Below are 13,113 nucleotides of genomic sequence, written 5' to 3' on the forward strand. Positions count from 1 at the left end.
CAGTCCAGTTCCCTTGGGGGAACTATTTAGAAGGGTAGAGAATACAGTGGAATCCTGTAAATAGTAAAAGAAAGAAAATAGCTGAGAGACAGAGGCAGAGGGAGGGGGTAGAAGTCCTCATAATACATTTGTCAGGGACTGTCCCACTGCCCGTGAGAAAGCTGGGGAAGAAGAGGGTGGTGGGAACCCTGGCTCACAGGCAGTGGTTTCGATTTAGAGGGAGAACCAGCGGGAGTAAGAGAGGCCCCCCAACTGCTATGTGAGGGAGATACTGACATTTCCCCATTTTATAGATGAGAAAACTGAGGCACAAAGATGAGGAATGCCTCAAGATCACACTGGGACAAAGTCACCTTTTTTAGTTTGAATGTTAGGCCCCTTCCATGACTGTTCTCAGACTCTGCATTTCAGTCACATGAACCCTTTTCCTGTGTTTTAATACTCCAGGCTTCTTTGTGTGTTCCTGCCTCTGTGCCTGCTATCCCCACTGCCTGGAATGTTGTTGACCAATCATTCACCTGGCTGACTCCAACCCATCCATTAAGATTCACTTCCAAACCACGTGAGGACTCAACACTCTCCGGACAGTCAGTCACTTCCATCTTTGTGATAATACTAAACTTTGGGCATACCTCTCCTGTTACAGGACATGCTGTCTTATTTATTTATTAAAATTTTTTTGGCCATGTCACTGGATCTTAGTTCCTCGCCCGCTCCACCCTCCTCTGTCCCTCTGCCCAGTCCCCACCCCTTCCCACTGTGGAAGTGCTCATGTGTTTTGGAAGTGAGTCTTGATGGATGGGTTGGAGTCAGTCAGGTGAATGATGGGTCAACAACATTTGTAACCACTGGACCAGCAGGGAAGTCCCAGGACATTCTGTTTTATTGCATAATGGGGCTGTGCTCATACATCTGTGTCCTCTACAAGACTATGAGCTCCTTAAGACAAGAAATTGCCACTTTCGACCCTGTTTCTTATCATTAAACAGAGGCTCAGTGTATAGTGGGTTATCAAGAAAGGTTTATTGAAGAAAACAATTAACCAGAAACTCCATGAGGTCAGGGACCATGTTGTTCTTCTTCAGGGCTGTGTACCCAGCTTCTAGTATAACACACAGAAAGTGCTTGATTGATATTTGAATGGATAAAACATACTGGATTCTCATGGTTTTAATAAAATTCTACCAATTAGAACCTCCTATTTTTCATTCCCTAATTTCTGGGAAGCACTTTTAGCAGCATCAATTTGGGATCTCTTAATGAGTAATAGTTTCCCCCTGCCCCTGCCATTTACAGATAAGATGTTAACTGGTCTTAATTTCTTGTTGACCCCTTTTAAAATTGACTGAAAGTTAAGTATCATAAGCTGTGATAAATAAGAACACAAATCTATTGAACTTTAGGCAATTGTCCTTGTTATAACCAAATATATTCTTGTTTATAGATTAGCAGTTATTTAGTTGTCACTCATATTCACTAATAATGAAAAATAAAGCTACTTGCTTTTTTAAAAAATAAGTATTAATATGTTAGGATTAGTGAGATTAAATATTTTCTAATTTAAAAATTACTTTTCATTGATTGAGCCCAAATAGAAGAAGGACGGTAAGGAGAGATGTCCAGGTAGCCACGGCTGTCTGGACAAGAAGCCTTTACCTGCTGGCCGGGCTTGATGGGGGATAGCGTGATGCCCTGCGTGTTGATCACAGGCAGGATCTGGTTCCCGATGACTGTGGCAATGATCTGGCCCTGGGCGTTCGTCAGGAGCTGGGGGGTAATCGGCTGCACTTGAAGGCCCTGCGTGCCACTCGCTGTTTGGCTTGAAGGCCCTGGATTCGGCATCAGAGGAATGGTCCCAATAATCTGCAAGAAACAAGCCCACAGGTGAGGCTCCAGGCTCTGCTCAGAGTTGGCACAGGCACCTGACCCTCTCTCATACTCTGGTCTCTGTTGGAGGCTCCCTGAGAGCTGATTCAGAATCCTCAGACCAATCTGGAGAAGAAAGAAAGTAGCAAAGGATGAGCATGTGAAGGAGAGAGAAACACACGTAGACCGAGTGCCTGGACAAAAAGGGAAACCATCTTATTTAAAACTAAAATCATGGGTTAACAGATATACCTTACTATATACAAACTAGATAAACAACAAGGACCTACTGTGTAGCAAAGGGAACTCTGCTCCATTCTCTGTAACAACCTATCTGCGAAAGGAATCTGAGAAAGAATAAATATTTGTTTATGTATATCTGAGACACTTTGCTGGACTCCTGAAACTAACACAACACCTGAAACTATACTACACTACAACTATACTTCAATATGAAAAAAAGAAAGGAAACTCAGGCAGCAGTGAGGGCAGAAACGCGTGACTTCTGCCAGGGCAGCAGACTCCCCTGCTCTGTCTCAGAAGCAGACGGAGCATCAGCGTCTCATGCACTGAAGGCCCTCCTCCGGCCGGGGAGCCGCGCGCCTTCCCCACAGGGCTCCTCACACACAACGTGCTTCCTTGTACTCTCTCCTCTGCTTGGGTCTCTCCTGTCCTCTCCAGCCCTCCCTCCCCTCCCCGTCTTCCTGCTCCTCTCTCAGGTCGGGGGTTAGCTCCCTGACATCCCAGCACGACTGGAGGCCCCAGCAGCGCCCTGGTGATCACGGGGGTGCAGAGCCCGGATTCTGGAGTCAGGGACACATAGGTCCAGTCCCAGCTGCACTGCCTCCTCCACTGTATCGTAAGCAGCCTGTGCTTTCGGCGGGAGAACTGGGATCGTTAACCGATAACTGAAACTCAAAATAGAGGTGAAATGACGACTGAGGACTGAACATTTTTCAAAGAGCGTTTTAATTTTTTTCTTTTTTGATGTGGACCATTGTAAAAGTCTTCACTGAATTTGTTACAATATTGCTTCTGTTCTAGGTTTTGGTGTTGGCCACAAGGCATGTGGATCGTAGCTCCCTGACAAGGCATCAGAATGGCAGCCCTGCACTGGAAGTCAAATTCCTAACCACTGGACTGCCAGGGAGGTCTCTGAAAGCGCATTTTAACACATGGGTTTTAAACTGGGCCCTAAAGGTGAGAGGATCAAGGCTTCTGCGGCAGCTGGGGGAGGCTTTTCTCTGTATCTGGTAGCCTCTGGTGTCAGTAAAGAGCTCATGCAGAGCATCACAGGAGGGCCTGGCTGGATCCAGTCACCGTGGTGGGAGAAAGGGAGCGTGAACAGAGGTGTTCATAAGATCTGGACACACAGACACATTTGTAAGTTGACAGGGACAAATCTAATTGGTGAGAAAAGAAAATACAACTCTGTTTTCCAATGTCATGGACTCTCCCAGGGAAAGTCATGGAACTCAGGTTAGATGCTGTCCCCTCCAGGTACCCCAGGATGCTTATGCAGCTCTGCTCTGCTGGCTGTCTTCCAGGGACACTTTCCAGACATGAACTGTGTAACGCGACCTGAGGGGCCACCTCGACATATTAACAATACTATCTCAGGAAGTGCTTTCATGGGTCTGGTTTTCATTCATTCCACATTCTCACAACAGCTCAGTCCTGTGAGCACTAGTCTCACCCCTTTTCAGCAGGTAAGACAGTGGAGGTTCAGGGAGGAGTTTGCAAGTGGCAGAGTTGGGGTCCAGGTGTGCAGGACCCCCAGATGCTCACTTTTCCATGTGTCCCCTGGCTGCTACCACAGGAAGGACATAGGAGGGCACCTGCTCTGAGGAAAAGCCCTGCATCCTGCTTGCAGTTTCCCACCAGATGCTTAGCTGCTTGTAGACTAAGTTTATAAATGATTCCATTTTCTGCCCACCGTGCCCCAGGCAGGGCTTGGGACATAGTTTCTCAATAGCCATCTTGGGAAGGAATGGTTTCTGGGTTCAGCTGTCTCTTGGATTCCAGATACAGCTGGCACTGCAGAAGACCTGCAAGACCACAGGATTCAGTCCAAAGATCAGAGTTGAGAGACATCCCTCCTCACTCGGCAGGCCATGCTTCCACCACAGAAGCTCCTGTGGGATGGCGCTAATGGAGGAGCTATGCGAATATCAGGTATCCATGGCAGTTGTCAACGGCGGACAAGCAAGGTCAAGTCGTTTCCGAGAGAGTGGTCAGCGGTCCTGCAGGGAGTTTGTAGCTCCACAGTCTCACTGAGCAAGACTGCACTGTCCCTCCAGCAGCACTGGCCATGAGCATGTCCCATCAGAGCCAGCAAGGTCAGCAGGAGTCCACATCAATAGATCAGGGCGCATAAGTACTTTATTGATGACTGGTCTTGCGTTAACATCCCAGGGTCCAAAGGCTTTGACTCCACAGGCAATGAGGGGAGCAAGTTCCTTGTCTGACTCTGATGCAGGCTACTCCCACTTTCCTCACCTGCACCATGAAATGTACAACGCCCCTGTCCTCAATGCACAGGGAAAGTCCAGAGGCTCACCCATCCTGTCTGACTTCCCTGGGCCTGGGAAGCCCCACTCCTCCTGATTGGCCCCAGATGAAAGCCCACAGAAGCTGGATTCACTTAGGCGGCAGGGTTGTGGGTTCTATTTTAGGCAGGATGTCAGCGTGTTTAGCCCGGGAGAAGGCTTCAGAGGAGGCAAGTACCTGACAGCTACAGAACACACTGGGATGTGGAGTGAGGCATTCTGCTTCCAAGAAGATTGACACGAGTCTGTGCTCGCCTGGCGGTAATGAGATGCTCTGCCTGCGTTCTGAGTGCAAAGAAGCAAAGGCAAACACAGCGTCTCACCAGCCTCTTCCCCAAGTGCAGTCTCACTTGCCAACACCTCACGGCAACATTACTAAAACATGGCGTCACTTTTGTCCCCCTTCACCCCTCCTTTGCTCCTTTCTTCTTTCCTGGGCCTTAGCATCACTTACTGAGGGTAAGGTGGTGCTAGTGTCAGAGCCAGAGAGACCCACAATGGCCCGACGGAGGGGATCCTTTAATGGGAGGCTTTGTCTGAGAGGTGGGAGGGTGGGGTTGGGTGGTTCTAAAGTCAGGATGGCTTCTGTGAAGTTGAGCGTTTTTCATTTTTGTTCTCCTCTCGGCACAGTTGGGATCACCATCTCAGCTTGTCAAACCCTTGGCAGTGCTCTGTGGGGAATTTTTTAATATTCCCTAGTGCCTTACAACTTGCTCATTGTCATTTGCTCCCATGCATCCAAGTGTGGAGACTGTGTTGTTGAAAACTTGTCAGATGTGCCAGTTTTGCTTACATAGATCTCACTCTAACTTCTCTTTAGACTCTAACTTCCAAAAGGTGGTCACAAGGACATGCGAGGAGCCGAGGCAGCAAGGTGGGAGGTTCATTGACCTGGAATACTTGTGTTTTAAATGAAAACATTTTCAATATTCAAAGGAAGTATTTGCATCTACACATTCTTCAGCTAAATCAGGAAATCGCAGCTGAGGTTTGAAAAGGCAATAAGGGGGCTTCCCTGTGGCTCAGTGGATAGGAATCCGCCTGCCAGTGCAGGGAACACAGGTTCGATCCCTGGTCCAGGAAGATTCCACATGCTGGGGAGCAAGTAAGCCCATAAGCTGCAACTGCTGAGCCCACATGCCACATCGATTGAAGCCCGCGTGCCTAAAGCCCCTGCCATGAGAAGCCTGTGCACTGCAACGAAGGGCACCCCCGCTCCCTGCAACTAGAGGAAGCCTCACAAAGCAACAGAGACCCAGCACAGCCAACAATAAATTTTAAAAAAGAAAAGACGATAATGAAATTGATTTGAGAACAAAGATAGAAAGAAGCCACTTTCAAAGCATTTGTAGTCCAAGGACTAGCTTTTGGAGTTTGATTTTCTGGTTCCTGGGGCTAAGGATTTACCACAAGGAGATGTCCTGATGGAAGCACATGTCACCGAGCAAACGGCCATTGTGCTGGGACTCTGGATCCAGGCATCGGATACACAAGAGATATTCTCGTATTCCAGCTCTCCTGAGATGCTGAGGACTCTGGCAGAAGAGCCTCATACCACCAGACCCTTCTCTATGTAACACACAGCGTCATGTGCCATGGAAGACACCAGGAAGACACAACTGGGGCAGGGGAGGGGTGATAAAAATAGGCTCATTGCATGCAAAGATTCTAACAACCCGATGGAGAAATGATACGTGTCAAAGTGGCAAGGACTCTCTGATAAAAATCTCTACTCATATGGTCAGTGCTCAGAGGAATGTTTGGAATGAATGAGTGGTTTCAGAGGAAGAAAGATGAAGATGATGGCTAGGAAGACTTCCTAGAAGAAACAGGGGCAGAAGAGCGTCTTGGAGGTTGGGTGGGATATGGCAAGTCAGAGAATCCATTTCAATTGGGCGGTGAGAAACGTGGCAGTGGTGAGTTAACTAGTTTCATGCAAAAGAGAGTGAAGACTTTGGTCAGTGACAGGTTGGCCTGGAAGGGTCAAGTTCCAGGGGAGAGTACTGAAATGGAGCTATTTCAGATGAGAATGTGACTGCGTGGCGAGAATGGACTGGAGTGTCAAGAGGTGACTGACCAGAAGATGAGTCATTGGGATATTATTGTAGTCCTCCAAGTGTGAAGCAAAAGGCTTCAATGAATCCTTGGCATAGGGGATGCTTGATTCGTTGCCTTCCACTTCAATTCAACAAGCATGGTCTACTTTATGCCTAGGTTGCAACATTAGAAATTTTTGAGTGAAGTTATTGGCCCATCAATCCTACAGCAAATAGCTCAGGCATCATTTGCAATGATCCCCTCTGTCTTTTCCCTGACTCCAACAGTAATGATTCATCTCTGATGAATGCTTTAACCAGGACGAGGCCCATACTGCTATTGCAATGATAATTTGTGACCTCAGAGTTCCAGCTTCTCTGACAGGGGACTTATTTTGTTGTTGCTGTTCATGTTCACTTGTCTCTTTGCTTAAAAGGGTTAAGAGCATAAACCACAAGGGAGAATAAAGTCCATGTTGTAAGAGTAACCAAAAAAAAAAAAATCACTGAAATGATTACTAGTGTTCATTAGCACATCGCCCTATTTTCATAAGAATGGGGATGACTTGCACATAAGTGTGCTATTATTATCCAGTGGCCATTATGATTTAAGCCACCATAATGATTATCTTGTGATTGTGGCAAACCCCAGCAATTCAGTGGCATGTAATGCCTTGGGTTACCACGTTATCACTGCAATGCCCTTATGGACCTCAGTGTAGTTGAGGTGTTTAGCAGAGATGCATTATAACTGATGGAGAGGAATGGGTGCTGAATTTATTCACTGCCAGCATGTAGGTGTCATCAGCAGCAGTTGAGGGGGTATCACAGAAGCCTAGGGCATCCAGACAAGTCGTCTGATGGGCCATATGTTGTAATAGTCTATGACATGCTGTTAAACTCTGCCACAGAGAATGCGATTGCAGATGTCAATGTGACAAGTAATTCTGTTGCATATATCTTTAGGAAAAGGAAACCCATCACTGCTGGAAAGGGGTGATTTTTCAGGGCTTTCAGTCCATCAGCAGAGACAATTCTTTGTCAAATATTTGTGTAACCTCAGCACTTTTTGGTCAAGAGGCTTTTGTTAACACCTGGCATCACTCTGTCCATTCTTGAGCATAGAACTCTAGCTTCTGAGAGCTAAGGAGCTGGTAGCGAGTGATCACCTGTCTCCTTCCCTTTCTCTTCTGGTCTGGCCACAGCCACTGTTCTCTCTTCCTCCAGGGAATTTTTGTCTTCTTTACATAATATGTTGACTTCAGTCTCAGGTGCTCTCAAGTTTAAGGTTAAACTTGGTTGTTTTGGCAGTTCCAATTAGGATGCTGATTTAGGAAGAATAGGGAAATATATCCATTTCCCAAACAAAAGTTATTTTTGTGACAGTCAATCTAGTGTCCAAGGAGGGAAACATGAAAAGTATGAATATTTAGAGGTCTTCTATGGAGAATCTGAGCCAGAGATAGTAAAGGCATGAAGATAAGCAGATCAGTGAGTTTAATTAGAGGAAGACATGCAACTAAGGATAAATAAATTTAATCTTGTTGCAGGCAACATCAATCAATCAACCAATTGGCTATGGCTTCCTGGAGCTCTGAATGTTCCAATGTTCAGGAAGAAACAGTGCCATGACTGATTAACAATGTCTGGCAAGAGTATGGGCATAGGGAATGGAGGTGTGTCTGAAGGGGGCATAACTAAAGCCCAGGACATGAGCCAAATTATCTCAGGTCAAACTCTAAGAAATAGATGACACACAATTTCGTAATGAGTGTGAGAAAGAGCTTTTTATAGCATACAGTTTAATGCTTACACTATGGGTATCAGTAAGTATTCCGCCTCTGGGAATATCTACCTACTCAATGTTTCTCACTGTCAGTTAGAATGAGGATTCTTGCTGCTGAGTGCTCTACTACTTGGTTTCAACTTTAGAAACACACTCACAGATGAGAGTAAAGAATTGGAAGTGTCATGATCTTTAAAATGTCACTTTGACTCACATTATGAGAAGGATAATTTGCATGAAAACTGATGCTGTAAAAACAGCAATGACAACACTAAGAAAATCCACTTCCCTTTAATGACTTCTTAAAAGCCATGAGGGCTTCCCCCGTGGCTCAGCTGGTAAAGAATCCACCTGCAATGTGGGAGACCCGGGTTCGATTCCTGGGTTGGGAAAATCCCCTGGAGAAGGGAACGGCTACCCACTCCAGTATTCTGGCCTGGAGAATTCCATGGACTGTATAGTCTATGGGGTCCCAAAGAGTCAGACACGACTGAGTGACTTTCACACTCACTCAAAAGCTATTAAAGATAATTGTTCTTAATAGTCTTCATGAGATAAACATACCGAGAGAGGGAGAGGAAAAAAATTCCCCACTGGTTGGATACAAGTCTAAGTTTTGCCACTAACTAGCAGATGGTGATTGCAGCCATGAAATTAAAAGATGCTTACTCCTCGGAAAAAAAGTTATGAGCAACCTAGATAATATATTCAAAAGCAGAGACATTACTTTGCCGACTAAGGTCCGTCTAGTCAAGGCTATGGTTTTTCCAGTAGTCATGTATGGATGTGAGAGTTGGACTGTGAAGAAGGCTGAGCACCGAAGAATTGATGGTTTTGTACTGTGGTGTTGGAGAAGACTCTTGAGAGTCCCTTGGACTGCAAGGAGATCCAACCAGTCCATTCTGAAGGAGATCAGCCCTGGGATTTCTTTGGAAGCAATGATGCTAAAGCTGAAGCTCCAGTACTTTGGCCACCTCATGCGAAGAGTTGACTCATTGGAAAAAACTCTGATGCTGGGAGGGATTGAGGGCAGGAGAAGAAGGGGACGACAGAGGATGAGATGGCTGGATGGCATCACGGACTCGATGGACGTGAGTCTGAGTGAACTCCGGGAGTTGGTGATGGACAGGGAGCCCTGGTGTGCTGCGATTCATGGGGTCGCAAAGAGTCGGACATGACTGAGCGACTGAACTGAACTGAACTGAGTGGAATAACTGAGGTTATTGTGAAGCCTCATCAAGTTAACACATGCAGAGCACCCAACAAGGTACTCTAACAACCAAAGAGGTGTTCCATAAATGTTTGTTCATAACTTCTGTTTTCTGACATGTTTTTGTAATCCCTGGGCCTTTGCACTAAGTTGTAAATGCTTTTTTGAATTTTTCTGTGTGTTAACATTTCGCTATGAAAAGGCTTTACCCTGAAGAACAGAACATGGTAGTTTCCCATGAAAAAATAATTAAATCTTCCTTGTCCTGTCACAATGCAAAGTTGTGAGTTTTGGTGGAGGCACCAAAGTTCAACAGGGGCTGTGTTCCAAAGGAGGGACTAGATGTTTATGCTTTTGCAAAAGAGGTTTGTGAAAACCAGTTAGATCACTCCAGAACTCAGGTGCTGCTGCTGCTGCTGCTGCTACTGCTAAGTTGCTTCAATCATGTCTGACTTTGTGTGACCCCATAGACGGCAGCCCACCAGGCTCCCCCGTCCCTGGGATTCTCCAGGTAAGAACACTGGAGTGGGTTGCCATTTCCTTCTCCAATGCATGAAAGTGAAAAGTGAAAGTGAAGTCACTCAGTCGTGTCCGACTCTTAGCGACCCCTTGGACCGCAGTCTACGAGGCTCCTCAGTCCATAGGATTTTCCAGACAAGAGTACTGGAGTGGGATGCCATTGCCTAGATAAAGAGAATTCTTGAAATTCTGCATGTCTTCCTCACTCTAGGGATGGGGAAGGAAAGCTTTCTCTTCTCTTCAACATGAAAGAACGTGGCTGAATAAATAGTGTCCCCTCAGCCTAGGGAATATACACCCAGAGGATCTAGAGGTCAGACAGTGTGGCTGTAAGAGCTGAGTGGGGAAGAGAAAAAGGCTGAGAGAGGAAAAAGGTGAGGGAGAGAGAGAAAGAGAGAGCATCTGGGCTGGCCTCCGTGTGCCTAAGCGTCAGTGCATTAACACCAGCAATGCTCCTACTGATAAGTGGAGTGTGTGTGTTTCCTTGGACTCATTGTCATGGGTCTAAGCTATTTAAAATTCTTGTCCCATATATTAATTAACTTTAAAAATGCATTCCAATATACTTTAGGTGCAGACAAGCACTGTTTGACTCCACTTATACACGGTATCTGGAAAAGTCAAATTCAGAGTCAGAAAGTACATTGGTAGAAGCTAGGTGCCAGGGGTTAGGGGGTGAGGTGAGGAGGGGGGATGGGGAATTAGTGTTTATTGGGGACAGGATTTCAGTTTAGGAAGGCGACATATTCAGGAGATGGATCATGGTGAGAATTGCACAATGATGTGAATGTACTTAATGTCACTGAACAAATAGTATGTTTTATATTATGTGGCTTTTACCACAATTAAAAAAAATATTAAAAAAAAATTAAATCCTTGTCCCAGAGGAGCCCTGAGCTATGGACACTGGGACAACATCACCGAGAGAGGCTTGAAGAGTGGAAGAGAAAACCAAGCGTTGAGAGGAGAGTGAGGAGATGGAAGAAACCACTTTGCTATAGCAACGTCCCCTTGGAGTATCCCAGAGGGGCCTGGGAAGACCTCAGGAAAGTGGCCCGCCCCCAGAGTAGCTTTTATTCAGGGGGAGGGTCAGGTCCATGGCCACCTGGAGGATTGAAAGGGACCATGGGAGCCTTTGATGGTGATCCTCTGAGTTTCAGTTCTGTCTTCTTTCTCCACTTATATGGGAAGGGGTTTGATAACTGTAAACTACTGCATAAAGAAATTTAAACTTGTAAATCTCTCCAAGTCTCCCTCCACTCTGGGCTAACTCACCATTGTATGTGCCAGGGGATAAAAACCAACCTTTTCATATTTTAATTTAATTTTAGCATTTTTGGTCTATAAGTAGCTCCTCTAAATTAAACATGACCTTATTCATGAATATTACTGAATATTTTCTAAGCCACTGCTATCTGTTAATTTTAAAAACAGGTGAAAATGGGGACTGTCTTGACCGCAATGAAGGTCCATCAATAACATGAAAAAAGGAGATTTGGTGGATCATACTGTCATGAGTTTGTTAACTAAGGATGCTTGAAAAATAGAGGAGAAAGGTAAACAAGAGGGGGACATGGAGGAAGGGAGGAGAAAATTTAACAAGCTAGCAGAGGTAGAAAATTTAAAATTGTGAGCAGAATATACATTTCCCCCCATAAACTATGAATTTGGTTTATTTCTGAGAAGTAGGTGCTGCTGCTATTTATAACACTATTTATAAACTTGTTGAAGTTTCAGGACTTAAAAAATGGATACTATTCAAATGTCTTAGTTGCTGAAGTTCTGAACCTTTTAAAAACCTGAAAACTCTAACAAGCAAAACCAATGCCCACCAAAGAAGAAAACAGTAACAATATCTAGGAAAAGGGAAGGTCAGAAGGTTCAGGACCATTTAGACATGGTCATTTGACAATAACGTTAGCAAGATTATTCTCACTAGTAATCAGCAATATTTCTAAGGTATAGTAATGATGTGCTTTGATGGGTCTCTATTTCCTCTCTCATCTTTAATAAAAGCCAAGACTCACCCTATATTCCCAAACACACTGTAAACACAGTCTTTTAATTGTTGAGAAAAAAGAAACCTAATGTGTATGCGTTTGTTTTCCCACTTACAAATGATGAGGGGTGGTGGTGGTGAAAAGATTCTGTTCTCAATGATGTAAGACAGGATGAATAATGCCAATTCCAAAGGTGTTTACAGGAACGATTTGCTTATGGAGCACAAGCTGAACCCTAGTTGTGCAGCCCATTAGCAGTAAACACTGTGGAAGGAAATCCACATCTCAGGGAGCTGACAGGTCTCCCAGGTAAGAGTCAACTCAATTGATACAACGATCATTCTTAGTGGACCTGAATCTTTCTTGAGTCCTTTAGCAAAATGAAGTTAGCAGCTGCAGCCCTGTTCTGAGCAGTTGACAGTTCCTACTACAATAATTCTACAATTGAATCTGGCATATGCTACACTCTAGAGTTGTTATTTTTTTTTAATTTGCTTTGTTTGTTTACTTTAAAATTTTAAGATGCATCATATCTGTTCCTAAATAGCTTACTGTATTTGTGAGATTTGCTATTTTCTCTTTTATTTCGGTTCCCACTCAAGTGTTAATAAAAGCTTTGATCCAGAGAATAATCAAAAGATTAAATTAAATTTATATAAGATGGTATTACATGGAAATGAGAATGAAGTGAGGAGGCATCGTAACTGCCCTCGTGGCTTATTCCTGGAGTCAGTGGTGGGCAGAGATCAGTGCCCAGGAAACAAACCCTTTTCTTGAACACAGTATAGGGACCCACCATCAACCCAAATTTCAAAATTATATGAGTTGTATACTTATGGGAAAGCATATTGTCAAGCTCTGGATTATTTAGAGATTCTTGATTTCTCTAAGGTGTTGTTTTTCCTTTACTACTCTGCTTGCTTTTTACTCAATTAGAAGGTGGGATGAGGAAGACAGAAGAATGGAGAGTAAATTTTGCAAAACATTAGCTCAAGGTTTGATTCGGTATGATGTTGTAATCAGAAATTGACTGGCTTCATCTGTGATTGGGAAGAAATTCTCGCTGATGCAAAGTAGATTCTCTCAGCAAAGGTCATATAAGCAAGATTTTCACCACTGATGCAATTTTCTCTGGGCAAAGGAAGTA

At 44.6% G+C, this 13,113-nt stretch overlaps 1 protein-coding gene across 3 annotated transcripts in view; it reads right to left on the reverse strand.

The window, feature by feature from the left end:
• Positions 1-13,113, reverse strand: part of POU6F2 (POU class 6 homeobox 2) — a 503,169-nt gene that overhangs the window by 21,449 nt on the left and 468,607 nt on the right. For all 3 annotated transcript variants that reach the window (XM_070292382.1, XM_069588256.1, XM_069588255.1), the window contains one exon: positions 1,657-1,863. In XM_070292382.1, the coding sequence (XP_070148483.1) occupies positions 1,657-1,863 (207 nt within the window). The remainder of the gene's footprint in view (positions 1-1,656; positions 1,864-13,113) is intronic.

This window comes from Ovis canadensis, chromosome 4, assembly GCF_042477335.2.
Source record: "Ovis canadensis isolate MfBH-ARS-UI-01 breed Bighorn chromosome 4, ARS-UI_OviCan_v2, whole genome shotgun sequence".
Lineage (NCBI taxonomy): Eukaryota > Metazoa > Chordata > Mammalia > Artiodactyla > Bovidae > Ovis > Ovis canadensis.